Source organism: Salminus brasiliensis, chromosome 9, assembly GCF_030463535.1.
Source record: "Salminus brasiliensis chromosome 9, fSalBra1.hap2, whole genome shotgun sequence".
Lineage (NCBI taxonomy): Eukaryota > Metazoa > Chordata > Actinopteri > Characiformes > Bryconidae > Salminus > Salminus brasiliensis.
In genome coordinates, this window is record NC_132886.1 from 19645294 (window position 1) to 19661957 (window position 16664).

Sequence of the window (16664 nt, forward strand, 5' to 3'; positions counted from 1 at the left end):
CCACTTGTAATCATTTTTTTTCTTCTTCTAGCCATGTTAAGTGTCAAATATTGCCATTATCTTTTCTTTTAGTTTTATTTTTTTTATCAGAGTTTATGAATGAAAGTTTATGAATGAACTAACCAGAAATTCCATGCTGTATTCTGATACACTGTATATTATATTACCTTTATTTTTGATTATTATACAACAGCTGTTGTCAAAAGTCTGATGGTGTATATGCATTAAGGCCAGCAATGAAACCCTCGTCCTTACGGACCACTCAAGGTAGTGGTTTATACCTTCAGACTAGTTCTGCTGTCTGATGTATTTCTTTTCTAATTAGCACAGTCATCAACATGTGACGTAAATAGCAGTTTGTAGTAATGTTTTTCAGATGTTCATGTACATAGGCACACACAGATCTAACCTGCTATTGGAGTCTTTTCACAGATGTCTGACACCCTTTGGTTTATGTAAGCAACCAACACAATATCTAGTTCTTATCTGTCTTAACAGTCTGGGCTGGGTAAACATAAACATCTCAGCACAAAGATGACTTTTGAAAGATAGACTCTCTCTACCAGCTTTCAGAGACTTGAAGCTGGTGGACTGTAGAGTGAATAGTATGAAGGGTTGGAGGAAGGATGAACTCTTGGAAAGTTTGTGGGATTTTGGGGCTGTGAAGTTTCTTTTCTAGACCTCAAGAACTCGAGATTTATGGTATAACTGATAGACGGCGCATTATGTCCCGCTATGCCATTTACAGTCGAATAAATGATCAGTTCAGTTAATGTAAGGGTGTCTGCATATGTGTAAATTTGTTGACTGTCTGCTTTCAAATTCAGAATGCTTTTTTGGGGGGGTTGATTTATTCATTTGTTGTGAAATTATGAAATGGCAGGGAGCCTATTTTTTATCTGATGGCCTAAAATCACCTTATCTTTGTCCTGTTGTGAGTGCTTTGCTAGAAAGCCAAGCATGCAGAGGCAACTGTAGGCAACTTTGAGAATGTCGTATTATCGTGATAAAGCACTCGCTCAGACCATCTTAATGTAAAGCTTTGCTTTTTCAGTCCGAATGGAGCCTCATATGTCTGTGAACCAGTCAAGTGTATAAAAGAAATATTATATTGTATATCTTCCCTCCGATTCAGTAGGGTATATCTAAGGAAAACGCACGCTAATGTTGGTTTATAGATTATATTGTACCATGTCAGACCTTTTTGTATTTTAAGGATGATTTTAAGCTACTTTTACTTCTCACTACTACTAAAATTGATATTAAAGAAAATAAACATACATGCTACCTGGTAATTTAATTCACAAATAAAGTAAGATGAAATATATTGATATTATGAATTCCAAGATACTGTATAAGCAATATGTTATTTTAGTCAATAAAATGGAATGAAAATTCACCAAAAAAAAATCAAGTTTTTTTTAATACATGAATACATTGGAAAATATATGTTGCTTCTTTATTTTGTACTGCGTTTTAGAAAATGTAAAAAAAAAAACAAACAAACAAAACAAAAACAACAATCAGTTTGGTGTCAGTCTTTATTTTGTGTCTGTGTGTGAAAGAGAGCGAGAGATAGATAAATAAATAAATGAAGAGAAAGAAAGAAGAGACAAAGGATTAATAAACTTAAAAAAAAGTGATTAAAAAAAAAGCAAGAAAAAAACCCTGAAAAAGTAGGCCACATCAAATGATCTCCATTCCCTTCTCTGCTTCCTCGTCCCAATTCTCTGTAGGTGTAACTCCGGCAGAAGTAGGTTAATTTCATCATTCACTTCCGACTAGAGATATGAGGACGGATTTCCTGACAACAAGAATAACAATGATGGCTTACATGGATTCAACTCATTTCCTGCAATTTTTAAAGCCACTACTTTGTTCAGGTGTGTGTGCATTAGCCAATGTAAAAAATTAATAGGATTACCTTCCCAGTGTAATCTGAGTGGGCATTAATAGCTGTTAACTAATGTACACTCCTCAAATGCAATAGAAACACATGTACACCTACTCATTCATGCAGGTATCTGATGGGTAAATATATAATGCAATGCATGAATTCCTGCAGATACAGACTAGCAGCTTCAGGTAGTGTTCCCTGTAATTTTGGACGTGTGCTGCAAGTGAAGCTTTGTTTGGACCAATTTGTCTTATTTTTAATAAAGTAAAACACAAAAAAGGGATTTAAAGTAGACGTACGATTAACTGGGTAAGTGTGCTCGCACAAAACAAACCAGCAACACCTCAGTCTTCAAAATGACTTTTATGAGACGTGAGATGAGCTAATGTGACTGGAAGAAATATCAGCAACTTCACAATGTTGGAGGTCAAGCTGAATTCTGGAAGACCAAGAAACTTGACTAGAAAGACCAAGCAAAAGACCTTTAGGACGATTTAGCAGACTCTGGATTGGCGGAGCACTGTTCTATTGTGCAGTGACACCTGCACAAATATGGCCTTCATGAATATGACCTTCCCTGAGTCCTCACCACAAAATTCAGCCTCAGACCTTTTCAAAGGAACACCTAAACAAGCCTAATGAACCTTGGAAACAACTCACCAACTGTTATGTACAGGGAGGATGGATCATGTGTTGGGCTTGTGTTGCAGCCAGTGGCACAGGGAACATTTCACTGATTAAAGCATGAATAGATTCAATTACTTAGAAAATTCTGGAAGAAAACCAGAACCTCCACACAACCTGTAGAAAAGAGAATGGCTTCTACAGCAGGATAATGCTACTACCTTCATCCCAAAAAGCATGATGGATTCCCTCAAGAGACACAAGGTGAAGGACTTACCATAGCCTTCTCAGACTCCAACCTAAGCATCATCAGTCTGTGGATAAACTTCAAAAGAACAGTGGATGCAACACGGTCCAGGAATCGCACCCAACTAGAAGCCTTTAGTAAGTAAGAATGGGCAAATAAATCCCCAAAGAAGAACTGAACGACTCTTCGCTGGCTACAAACACATTTACAAGCTGACCATGCAGGTGCCATATTTGCTTCAAGCCCTAGTAATAGTACTAGGTTAGTATTTACCCAACTGTACCAATGTTAATCATACATTTTAACAACATTATGAGTTATTCAAAAATGACTATTATAAACTTATAGACTCTTAGAATTCAGCTCATGATGATTTGTAGCTGTTTTAAGCTATTAATTATCTTTATTAGGTTTATCATTTTTTTACAATTAGCAAATCAGCAACAATGAAGAGTTCGAGCGCTGAAATGACTCGTGCTTATTATTCAATTCAAATATTTTATTTATTAAAAAAAACCTTTTAAATAAAACCTAACACGGTTTTGCCCTAGGAGTACAGATGTGTCCAGCTCCTTACAGATGTGCTGACCGGAGCCGCGATAGGCGGCGCGAAATAACAGCGTCAACCCCACGCGGGAGTCCTTCGCGTCGAGTGACACTGACGTAGCTTACAGGCGGCAAGATGGCTACGGCTGCTTGGCTGCATGGCCAGAGCCCCAACAATGCGCGCCTCACCGAGGGTCTGGTGTCCGCCCTGAAGGAGGAGAGGCCCGAATTCCTGCCCGCACTTCTCAGCAACTACCGGGAGCATGGCGCGGTCGGAGCGCAGGTGGGCTTTTGGACAGCAGAGCTGTAACTCAGCTAGCTAGCAGGCTAACGTTAGCAGCAGCAGTGCGTCTTTGTGTGTTTACGCTCCGGAGAGCTGCCGCTCATCAGCGGAATACCAGACGATGACCCACTTGATTTAAATTCCTGTAGCTCCTGTAATATTGACTCCTGTAGCAAGTGGTCCAGTCTTTGTTCACTGCGGATTTCCTCATAGCTAGATTTAGCCTAAGACTACCCCTATAGTGCCATCTTTAGCACTGCAGTTCAGTCCCAGACTAGTCTGGGGGGCTTTAGACCCCTCCTGCCTGTGCTTGGCATTGGGTTCGGTGACCAGAGCATCCCAATCTATTGTCAGTGCTTTTCTGGGGAGGTTGTACAAGCTGTGTGAACTCAGTTAAACTCCACAGTTAAAACAGTTTTGTATAGCTAAATGCATTGATTAGAGGGGACATCTGGATACTTTTGGACATATGACCAAAACTGTCCTGCAGTTGTGTTGTTATTTGTAAAGATCCTGTTGACAGTAGTAATGATTTCCACATGCTTTTCTTTCTTGTGCACTAGAACTCAGGAACAGTGGGTGGCCTGGTGGGCATTAGCAATGCACGGCTCGCATCCAGCAAAACCAGGTGAGCATCACATAGTAATTATGAGGGAACTTCCTTTACCCCTTCTGTTAATGTAATTCTAATGCATTTATGATTTTTAGGAAGTTAAAAAAAAGAAAGAAAGAAAGAAAGAAATACATTAAAAAAAGGTTTTAGTTGAATAAGGTTGAATGGTTCTAGACAGGTTTCCTTGTGTGTTTTTAGGTTTGAAGGGCTGTGCCTGCTGTCTATGCTGGTCAAGGACAGTTCAAGTGAGGTGTTCCAGCAGCACTGCCTATCATGGTTGCGCTCTTTACAGCAGATCATACAGGTGAGACACCTAGCCGAGTTTTGGCTCGAATTATATTTTCACCAGTAAGCGCCCCTGAAGTGTAGGATCGTGTGCATATATTTTAGTATTAATATTTTATGATGTTATGAATTAACTGAAAATGCTGTTGAATTGCTTCTGTAATAATTATACAATTGGTCTTGATGATAATGGTAGTAGTACTAAGTTAGAATTTACCTTACCAAGGTTTGTATTACTTTTAATGTTAATCATACATTTTAACATTTACATTGAAGGAATTTAGCAGACGCTCTTATCCAGAGTGACTTACAAACGTACTTCGCTGTTTACTCAGGAAATACCCGTAGCTAGTTTGTATCAGCAAGGATCCAAAAATACCTTAGATTAGATACTACTAAATAGGGCTGGGTGATATGGTACAACAACAAACAAACAAACAAACAAAAACTATCACGATATTTAAAGACTTTTTTTCGTGATGCACAATATTTATCTCAATACATGTAATCACAGGCTAAGAAACACCAGTTGCGACACATTCTTATAAACTGCTATTCGGATACTCTCCCGCACTAAATATGGTCATTTTTTTTTCCAACATCTGCTGCTCATCTAATTAAACCAGTCTAATTACATTGTTTGTAATAAAACTTGGAGCTGATCAGTGTTTATTAAGCACTAACAGTACCCTTGATATGCTTAGCAGAAAAGCATATTATTATCATCACCATAACAAAATTTATCACAATACTATAAAATATTGTCAAATTGCCCAGCTCTACTACTAAATACAAAAGTCAGTGTGGAGACCTCAGTACTTTAGTCGGCATTTGAAGACCGCAAGCGACTCTGCCGTTCGGACACCCAGGGGTATTTTTAACAAAAGTCTTCATGCCGTGACTTTAGAATAATCTGCACCTCATTATTCCCTTTATTTTTATTTATTTATTTAGCAATTTCTTACCAAGTATACATAATTATATATACTTCTGAAGATGCACAAGAGTAGTATATACTAATTTTGTACATTTTTTTGTGACAGCTTTGTGATTTTGTTTGTTTGGGTTTTTTTTTTTTTTTTTTTTTTTTTTTTTTTTTTTTTCAAGCATTGATTGATTAGTACTGTTTGTTCGGAATAAAACATTGTATTTAAAAAAAAAATCCTACTTAACTTTCAGTGGAAGTCAATGGAAAAAGATTTGATTGCAAAGTTTTGTAATAATTACTGTCAAATATCTCTTTCTCCCTGTCTCTACCATTGTCCCTGTGGCCTGTAACTCTCCAACACGCACAGTCCCAGGCCCCTCTGCCTTCTGTACAGCTAGCAGTCGGTGTGTTGCAGGACCTGCTACAGTACTCTTCTCAACTGCCCGAACTGGCAAGAGAGGTGGGCCTTAACTCCATCCTGGGCATCCTCACCTCTCTGCTGGGTCTCAAGTCAGAGGTGAGACTCCTACACAGCTTTGTGCTGGAATTATGCTGATCTCGCCTGTGGACAGTAGGTAGTGGTAGAAGATAATGGCACAGAATCTGGGTTGTGTTTTATGTTTAGAGTTTCTTTAGGCTTTTCTGGCTGATACACACAGCAGAAATGTTTGACCATTTCAGAATGAAAATATCTGGACTCATGATTGCCGGTTGTGTGATCTGTGCAGCTTTATAAATTCTGTTCCGCTTCTGTCAAAAATTTATCTTCATCATAGTGCCATCTAGCTGCCATGGAGGGGATGATGGCGTGTATGATCTATTACCCACGGGCATGCGGATCACTGAAGGTGAGTTCTGTGGTGTTTCCATTTTTAGAGCTCTTCGTCTTAGTACATTACCCGTGTGCTCTTTTTTTTTTTTTTTTATTCACTGTGACTGTTTGCTCCTGCAGGAAAAGCTAGGGGTTTATTTCCTTTCTAAGTTGGACTCGGACCACCCTAAAGTTCAAGAAGTAAGTGGGATTTTTGTTTTGTAATGAAAATGTTTGAAGACCGTTTTTTCCTATTACATCACAGAATAAAACAAATCGCTAAATGTGTTGTTTTGTAGGTGGCTTCTGAATGTTATGGGCGGCTGGCTTGCCTGGGAGGTGTGCTTGAGCGTGGAGGAGGTGGGCGCAGAGCTGAAGGCTGGACCAATCAACTGCACTGTCTTCTGGCATCAGCCAATAGTATTCTGGGTCAATTGTACCAGGGTGTAGAAACAGGTGAGTTACAGCTAGGCAAAACTAGCACTGATGATCTATTTAATTTGATAATGCTGTGTTCATGACCAAATGGCTAGTCGGAAGTTTCTGACCCAAAGTATCTTCACATTCTCAAATATTTCAGGTGCGGTTCCATGATGTCACTTTAACATGGCAGCACTCACTCAACAAAGCAATGGTTTACTTTTTAAATAAATGAACCATTCTTGTATCACCAGCATAAACGTGTAAGAGCCTTTTACGCTGGTGATACAAGAATCTAGTCAAACGAGCTAGATTCCTGTGAGGATTTTACTGATCCCTAATAGCTGGAGTTGGGTGACAAATGGTTTCCCATTTGTCATGAATGCAGCATAAGTAAAATTAACATCCCAATCCCAAAAAATTAGTATCCCAATCCCTGTACCAATGTCCTTGCTAATGCAAAATTCTACTATTTCTGTTAGTCTGTTTTTAGGAATAATTTAATGCTAAAAGCAAACACTCAGTTTAAATATTTCATACTTGAGGATCTGTTCCTCAAGAAATACCAGGATTAGATGGGATAATATTAGTAATGCTACTACTATGTGTTTTCTTGCCTTAATTTCTCTGGGTGGGTTTTTTTTTTGTTTGTTTGTTTGTTTTTTGTTTTTTTTGGTCTCTTTTTGGTCTCTTTTGCTTGTTCAGAAGAGACTATACAGTATGATGGCCCAGGATTAGAACTTCCCTTTCCTCCTCTGGATGACATAGACCCCTTGTTGGTTCTCCAGCTTCGCCAGCGCTACAGAGCAGTGTGTCTGGCTCTTAAACATACTCTCAGGTAACTATGTCTGCATGTGTTGCCTGATCTCCTGGTATAAATAAAGGAACTGTCTGAACAATCTCTTGAGTAGCTCATACCTAAAGATACCTAAAGCACTTCTATTACAGTCCAGAGTTGAATCATTTTGCTTAGGACTTAAAGCAATGTCCCCAAAGTGCAATCTTGACACATCAGTATGATTTTTACATATTACTGTCACGCAAAAACCTTGTATCTGTACTTTGCATGCGACAGAAATTAATTTGGACTCAGTTAGTGTAAAAGACTTTTTGAGGTGATTTGTATGGGTTTCAAATGTAATCTATTCATTATGGTAATTTAATCCAGTTGCTAGATTTTACAGTCAAAACCATCTATAATGAGGATACAAAGGTTTGATTGATGGCAACGTCTGTGCTTACAGGGTGTGCATATGAATTGAATCAATAGTCTTCTATCAATGTACACATTCATCAGCCTAGATCATAAAATATAGTAATTGCAATAGTTTGATCTTTGTGTCTAAAAGTTTCTCTTTATGTTTCTCATGTAGTTTTGATCCAGCCACCTCGGTACGTCTTCCTATTCAGCATGTCCTCAACCTGGTGTGTCGTGCCCTGGCCGTTAGCACTAAGAGCATCGTAAGTGCGCTGCTTCTTTTCTCGCATATTGAGGTTTGTGTGTGTGCGCGCGTGTGTGTTTGTGTGCGTGTGTGTGCATGTACGTACTGATTAATCCTAAGACTAATTGTTACTTTGATGATAAGAAATGCTCAACCTTCCACATATGTGTATTTCTTCAGAATGTCACAGGTGAAGGTTGCCTGAAGCTGTTGGTGTTGCCCTCTATACACAGTGACTCTCTGGAACTGCTCTCCTCTCTTATCAAAGTGTGGGTAACTATTTACTGTTTGGTTGTAATAGAAGACAGGCCACTGTCTCTTTTTTTCTTTTTTTTTTTTTTTTTTTTACACGTATTTGAATAAATGGACACCATCTTTATTTTAACTTAATAAAACCGAAATGTCTTCAGCATTTGTAAAATATAAATAATAGAAATTCAAATTTCTTGTGAGAATGTTGTAGATGCATATGAGTCTGGGAAGGAAATTAAAAAAGTTACAAATCAGACAATCCAATAATTTAAAGTGCAGTCCAAAAGCAATACACTGAAGTCTCCAACAAGCCAAATAAACTATTTACAGGACCTACAGGTTCATTTTATGTCTAAATGTTTATAAAAACCCTTTCTAATGAATGCATTTAGCTACCTTAAATTGTACATGCAGCTTGTCTATTCACTGTAGAGGGCCAAGTATTGCCAGTAGACACTCTGGGGCAGATGAACATAAACATATTGGCACCAATGTCAATAAGCTTGAGGGGTGTAAAACCCCCAGCAATCCAATCCAATACTACGTTCGCAGGGCTCTTAATTAAAATGTTGCAAGTAGACATGCATCATAAGACTCTCTTGTATGCCGTTCGGCTGTTGATTAAATGATTCTGTCTGTTTCAGTGTGGGTGGTGGACTGGTGCAGTATTGTAGTGTGATCACCAGGCTCTTCTCGCAGTCGCTGTCTGCCTGGACGCCCCTGCCAGAGGCCAGCCTGGGTCAACAAAGAGCATACAGGTAATGCACGCAGTCATGGATTTAATTTCATTTTTCAGGTGTGGCACTAACAAGGTGGTCATTTCAGTACGATACTTGCTTGAAACCCACTGCTTTTTCGTTTTTTTTTTTACTGCAAGTTGTGTAAGTAATGTACTCTTTTTCCTAATTCTCCTCTCCTTTACCTACAGTGCTGTACGAGTGGCTATATATCACACTCTAGAACTGTGGGTGCGAGTGGGTGGAGCCTCTGCTTCAGTCCTACAAGGAAGCACCTCCCATTCAGAGGTGCTCTTTGCTCATCTGATGGGTGACATTACACCAGGAACCGAGGCTGTCAAAGTATGTTCATTTGTAATGTGCTGTAATAAACTTATTAATGGCATTTTTTTCAAACCATCCATAGTCTGAAGCTCACCTACTCGGGTGCTATATGTTTTGTGATGTGATGTAATATATACAGTTATTGGCCGTTATTAAACACAATGCTCAGGTTCATGTAAGCTCAGTGTTCATACAACGAAAATAATGTTTTTGATTTATTGTAATGTTCAGTCTATAGGGCAGTGAGACTTGGATATTACGATATTGTCACGTGATTTACTTGTCTATTAAATTTGACCATCTTAAACTCTTAATTGTTGTTCTGTCTCACTTGTCTCATCTAGCTTCGTGCAGGACCGACTTCCATATCAGATCTTGTAGGTGCAGCTGGGAAGGCAGGGCCACGGCGGACAAAGGGCTTGGGTATTGGAGACTCAGGAGTAGTCTCGCTGCAAAGGAAAGGCGATGCGTTAGCCAATCAGGACACATGCTTAGCTGCCCTTCGAGGTGAGGGGTCTTGATCTTTTGGAATTAATTAATGTATTTTATAGAATCTTGTGTTTGAGCAAGAGGTAAAAATCCATTTGTGCTTCAGCGGTACTCCAGGACCACTGTTGTCCAAGAAAAAAGCCCCTACATCAACACTTCTAAGCTTTCGACATTTAATCAAAAAATGGTGTTTTGTATGAATATTTTTGACCCAGTATGTACAATTTCTATTGTCTACTTCAGAAGACCATTGTGAAAAGTTTGGACTAAATGTTTTTTTTATTTTATTTTATTAAAGATGAACAGTAAGTTGTACGCTCATTTTGCTCTAGAAAAAGAACAGATCAGATTCAGTCATTCATTTCCATAATGAGCTAACGTCCGACCACAGCTGTAGATCTTTTGGAAATCGGTTATTTGATTATATTAACTTGAGAACATTTAGTGAATGTTCTTGTTTCATTACAGCCCTCAGGCAGATTATTTTGACTAGTGGCACTCTCCTGAAAGAGGACCTCCATAAAGTGAGTTACTTTTTCTACAGTGTTTTACATGTAAAGTCCACTGTATTATCGTTTGTCATGGCAGGTGTGGAGTAAATATTTTAAAAATATATTTTTTATTCTCCCTCTCTCAGAGGCTGCAGGATCTGGTGGTACCGCTGTGTGTTCGACTGCAGCAGCAGGCTCAGTGCGGCTCAGAGGTTGGCGTTGCTAGTGGTCAGTATGGTAGTGCTGCTCCTCGCCGGGAGCTTTACAGGCTCCTGTTGGCACTGGTGCTGGTGCCCTCACCGTGCTGGCCTCCTCCACTCTCTTGCGCTGTGTCTGCGTTCAGCCAGGGCAGACGAGACCGCCATGTGACAGTGAGTGACCAGATACAATTGCAGTCCCCACAGCTGTATTAGATCAGAGCTTTTTAATCCTGGAGGAGAAGAGCTTTAATCAAAGTGTTGATTAAAATGTTGGTCAGAATGCCAATATAACCAGAAAACATCTACACCTGAATAAAGCTTAGCTTATGTAATGTTTGTCTTAACTTGCTGCTAGTGACACGTGTCTTCAGCATGGCAAGATGAGCTGAAACAGTATTTGGGTATTGTACATTGTATTTGGGTGCTGCCTTGGAAAATAGATTATTACAAGAGGCTAAAAGACACTGTTTCCACTCCTTTTTTAAATTATAATCAGAGGGGAAAAAAACCCTGTATGCCAAGATCTATTAAGGATGATGGATGGGCTCTGAGAAGCCCAAATTTGAGTCTGGCAAATATTCAAGAAATTGTGTTCAAACTTAAGGTGAAGCCTGTGTACATTTTATTATACACAAATATTCCTGAGCTCTAATCCTCCGCACTGTACATTTTTCAGTGTTTGTATCTGTACCGTAACACCATCATCTCAAGATGGACTGATTAATTAATGTATTTTATAGAATCTTGTGTTTGAGCAAGAGGTAAAAATCCATTTGTGCTTCAGCGGTACTCCAGGACCAGGTTTAGAAGCCCAAAATCTCCTAAACCTCTGGGTCTACAGCATTAACAACTTTTAAAATGAAAGTGTTAGTAATGTTAATGAGTCATAAAATGTGCCTCGTTATTTGCTGCAGACGTGTATAGTTGTTGGGAACTTACTAATCACACTACAGTGCCTCCAGTAAATTAATGAGAGGTTTACAGTTGTTGACGGACGTTGACATATGCTCATTTTCGACAATTAAGGTCATTGCAATATTGGGCTTTCATCTACACATCTTTAATAGAAAAAAACAAGAATATTTTAAAAGAAATCTTAATAGTTTGTGAAATCAACACTGAGTCACACTTTTCTACATACAGGTGTATATCAATTTAGAGTATTAATTCAGAGGTGTAGCTGCTTCGCTAAGATCTGGAAGACCTAAGACCTTGGTTCGGATGGTCTGAAACAGCCCATGAATTGCCAAAGCGCAGACCTCCCATGATATTGAAGCTGCTGGAACAGTAAATCAAATTTTACATTGCCAGGGGCTGAGAGGCTGTTGTCCAAGAAAAAAGCCCCTACATCAACACTTCTAAGCTTTCTTTGACATTTAATCAAAAAATGGTGTTTTGTATGAATATTTTTGACCCAGTATGTACAATTTCTATTGTCTACTTCAGAAGACCGTTGTGAAAAGTTTGGACTAAATGTTTTTTTTTATTTTATTTTATTAAAGATGAACAGTAAGTTGTACGCTCATTTTGCTCTAGAAAAAGAACAGATCATTCAGTCATTCATTTCCATAATGAGCCAACGTCCGACCACAGCTGTAGATGTTGCTGTCTTATGCAAATGAGAGAAAATGAACTATTACCCCTACAACCTTCCTGGGGGCTGCTTATTGGTGGTTAGGAAAACTTTTCAAAATGAATCCTAAATATATTAGCATAACTAATCTTAAACTCCCATTTGCAGATGGATGAATAATGAATGATGTAACTGTGCTTGTCTGACAGTACACTTTACCTTTCCGGTCAACTTTGTTCTTGCTTGCTCTCTTTAGGTTTCCTCATTCTGCACTGAGGCCTTGACCATATGCAACACTCTTCTTCATCCACGTACCCCCTCCATCTCCCTCTCTTTACCCCCTCTTTCTCTCAAGCCCTCCCCAGCTGCACCTGTCCTCAGCGCTACACAGAACCCCTCACTCTCCCTACCTACCCTGCTGGGGGGGCCTGCACCAGGGCCTTCTTTTCCTTCCAGACATCCTCTGGGCTTAGGCCCTGCTGCCCTTCTTGGTTCCCTGGACAATCATCTCCCCCTGGCTCCTCCTGCTCTTCCCACTCCAACGGGTGCCACCGGAGTGCAAGCCGACCTGCTTCTCTCTCCAGCCCAACCGGCCGAACTCGCAGGACTAGCAGCCCCTGAGGGCCAACGGCAGGTATTTGTCCGCTACGACAAAGAGGAGGCCGAAGATGTGGAGATCTCACTAGAAAGCGATTCTGATGATAGTGTGGTCATCATGCCTCAAGGAATGATGCTGGAAATGCAAGAAGGAGTTGCTAATGCACAGACCCTTCCTCCACCCCCGGGGGGTGCCATGACCACACCCACTGAAGCAGGCACAGTTGACACTGCCCTACCTAACGAGCTTCCCACGTCCATTTCCCATCAGATTCTGCCAACGGATGCCAACAACATCAACTCCTTCCCTGGGCCCAGCCAGACAGACCAGCTTGTCTCCTTGGTGCCTCCTCTGAACTCCACCAGTGTGTCACTTGCCGCATCCCCCGGTGGCCTTGGCAACTCACTGCCTGCTGGTCCCCAGCTCCAGCAGATGCTGATGCAGCCATCCCCAGGTGGTCAGCCGGCTCAGCTGGGCCTCTCTTTGCACATGCAGCTCCAGAGCCAGCTGGCCCAGACTAGCCGCCAGCTCCAGCAGCCTGCGGCTGCTGAGAAGGACCAGAACGTCATTAACATCAACAGCTCTGACGATGAAGAGGAGGAGGACGAAGAGATGGAGGACGAAGATGAGCTGGGAGAAGAGGAGGAAGAAGAAGAAGGGCTGGAAGAAGATGAGGAGGAAGAAGAAGGAAGCGATTTCCCTGAAGACGAGGAGTATGCAGGGGAAGAGTATGATGACTTTGAAGAGGAAGAGGGAGAGGAGATAGATGAAGAAGAGGAGGATGAGGAAGAAGAGGAGATCCAGCCATTGGAGGGGGAAAACAGAAGAGCCGTGATGGGAGGAGAGGAGGGCGAGGTGATGATTGAAGAGCAAGAGGAAAGAAGGATGGATGCATTCCATATGGAGCAGGAAGGGCAGGTTGAAGCAGGCATAGAAGAGATGGAGGGTGTCCGAAGTGTCTATGGAGAGGAGGGCATGAAGGACAAAGTGGCTGTGGAAGAGATCGAGAACATTGGTGCCGTAGAACGGAATGAAAGTGAGCCTGTTGAGACGCAACTAGAGACTCATGTGATTGTTGAAGAGGCAGAAGAAGAGCAGGCAGCAAATGCCTCTGCAGCAGAACCTGAACAGGAAGCAAGGCCTTGGTCACAGGAAGGGACAAGACAAGAGCCAGAACCAGCAGTCCCAGAGGCATCTGGGGCACCTCAGGAGAGTCAGGAGGCAACTGCAGAGGTTGAAGTTACTGAGCAAAGTACAGAAGCTGAAAAAGAAGATGCCCCCAATCAGAGTACAGCATCTACATCAGAAGATATTGCACCACAGCAAGTAGAGGAGGCTGCAGAGAAGGATGAAGGACAACAGGGAGAGGGGAAGCCGCCGCAGCAGCAACAGCAGCAGGAGGAGGAGGTGGAGGACAAGGAAGCACGAGGGACGAAAAGGAAAATAGAAGACAGAGAAGGAGAGGGGTCTGAGCAAGGCAGTGAGAAGAAAAAGGTAAGCTTCTTTACCCCACCAGTTAGCACTGTGTGAACTGCATGCTTGTGGAAGACCAGTGGTTCTGGGTGCAGGGAAAGTCTAGGAAGTTTCTGTCTTTTGAATTTAATGACCTCTAATGTTTACACTCTGTATACACACAGTATGTAAACACTGGCTGCAGCTACGCCACTCAAGGATGCACTGCTAGTCTAATGCTGATCATCTTGCAAATAACTTGCTCTCTCCTTATTTTCTCTCTTCTTTCTCCCAGATTGATGATGAGGCAATGGCCTCAATGCTGGCTGACTTTGTAGATTGCCCTCCAGACGATGAGGATCATGGTGCCTCACAGTCACGTTCCTAGACCACCTCCAGGACCTATAACCCGTCGTTCACTTGGACTCATAAGGATCTTTCATCAATGTTTCCATTCAGCTGTTATTGATTAAAAAGTATACTTGAAAGCCTTTCGTTTATTTAAAAAAAGTCTCATAAACGGTTTGTATCTGTGATGCAGTCACGGTTTCTCTTGTGATGTCATTTAAGAATTACTCTTCTGTGATGTCATAAGCGGTCTTCTAGCGTATCAGTCCGAACTTGTTATGATCCAGCGAATGGCCATTCTTGTGGCCTGTTGCAACATTCACTTCTCACAGATGCTTCCTTACATTACCTGGAATTTTGACCTGTGAGAGCGAAGGCCGTTGGTCATTTGCTGCGTTCAGAACATTCCTGCTCACGGGTTGCATGCCTTCAGCTTGCTTGCATAGCCTTCTGCTTGGATTTCTTTCCTGCCCTCTGACCATACACTAAAGAACTTGGTAACCTACATGAAGAGGATGAGATGGTTAATGTAATGTTCTTGGGCTTTTTTTTTCATATTTCATTTTTTTGTACTGCCATTTGTTTGTTACATATGTGCTTATTTTTTGTGAATTGGTTGCAAAAGACAATTAAAAATAGGAACTAAAATATAGTAGGTTCTTAATTTTTACAGGATCTGAATGAGTACAGTTACACTAGTTTGATTTATTGCATGTTTCAATAGGCCAAAGATATCTGTGCTAAAACGCTGCCAGAGACTATGGTAATCGTGGTCAGTGGTAATGCATTTAAACAAGAATACAAAAAACACCAGGCTTGCAGGACTTTTTTGAACAGCGCAAATGTATTGTTCATTTAAACGCTTTTCTAAGAGAGGTCTTCAGTCCGCTTTTAAACACAGCTGGACTCCGCTGTTTGGACAGCTGCAGGAAGTTCATTTCACCACCTAAGTGCCAGGAGAGAGAACAGTCTTGAAGTGTTTATGCTGTGTGTCTTGTGGGTCAACCAGAGTTGAGGTTAAAAGGCCTCTCACCAATTATCAATTTTTTGTGGATTCATGTAGAATAGTGTCATGGTTTTAAATTGGTGATCTCTTTAAGGGAGAAATGTTATGGGAGATCAGCATTCTTCATTGCGTGATACCACAACACACCTGAAGGATGCTGTAAGCATGTGACAGGTGAGAATTCCAGTGGAGCGCAGACACATGCATGTCTATTAAGCGTAACTACGCAAAGGTTTGATAAACATTGCGTCTGGCTGGGAATCCTAAATTGTGCAATATGTTCAGTAGGTCACTGTTTGCCTCTAAAATCATGTTCTCATGTTCAGTGCATATCAGTGCATCTTCACAGCCTAAAACACTTCTCCCCTTCTCTCCACCATAACTGCTCTATATATACACCTGCATCTACACAACCATTGGTCAAACTGCTTGAGAGAGACAGCAGAAGATGAATATTGTCTATAGCCTAAAAATGGTCTCAACACCGATGTAAATCATCACTGTCCAAATTTACAACTTTACTGTAGGAGGGGGAAAAAATTAAATGGAAATAAATCAAAACAATGTTTATTAGAGGATGATTTGTCCATATGGATTATTATGATTATTTATGGGTCTTGGTAAATGTGTATATTGCTGCTGTACAATGAAAACCATGTATCTCCATTTTTGTCTGTCTAGTTTTCTCCATGGTTTGAACTCTGTATCTGCTTCTGTAGACTGTGTAAATAATAGAAATAGAAATGCTCTAAATTACTTGAAACAAACTCTTATTTTACAATGGCTTCCATTCAAAGTTTTTGCTTTCTTCTGTAAGGTCACCATTTTGGAGATACAAGGTTTTTATTGGACAGCAATGATATGTTAATATATTAATGTAATTAATGCCCCCCCCTCCCCTCTACCTTCACAGATACACAATGCTATGATCCTGCTATGATCCCCAGCCCACAACATCCTAACCCTGGTGGAAGCTAGTGTGTCCTCAGTGCCCTTTTTAAAGAACAAAACATAAGCCTGTAAGACTAACCCAGGTTTCTTTTCAACAGACAGTTGTGCATGTTACCATTTGTTAATGTAGTTAATGTAGTCTTTACT

The 16664-nt window shown here is 40.7% G+C and overlaps 1 protein-coding gene across 2 annotated transcripts; it reads left to right on the forward strand.

The window, feature by feature from the left end:
* Positions 1 to 3419: 3419 nt before the first annotated feature.
* Positions 3420 to 14700, forward strand: pelp1 (proline, glutamate and leucine rich protein 1). Of its 2 annotated transcripts, none has more exons than XM_072687723.1 (17): positions 3420 to 3597; positions 4161 to 4225; positions 4409 to 4514; positions 5791 to 5940; positions 6200 to 6271; positions 6376 to 6435; positions 6534 to 6690; positions 7360 to 7492; positions 8028 to 8115; positions 8277 to 8365; positions 8993 to 9106; positions 9277 to 9427; positions 9754 to 9916; positions 10367 to 10422; positions 10536 to 10760; positions 12419 to 14254; positions 14508 to 14700. In XM_072687723.1, the coding sequence occupies exons 1-17, from the start codon at positions 3451 to 3453 to the stop codon at positions 14598 to 14600; spliced, it is 3705 nt and encodes a 1234-aa protein (XP_072543824.1). In that variant the 5' UTR covers positions 3420 to 3450; the 3' UTR covers positions 14601 to 14700. The 2 variants fall into 2 exon arrangements, with proteins under 2 accessions (XP_072543824.1, XP_072543825.1); XM_072687724.1 differs by having other exon boundaries at positions 7363 to 7492.
* Positions 14701 to 16664: the final 1964 nt, after the last annotated feature.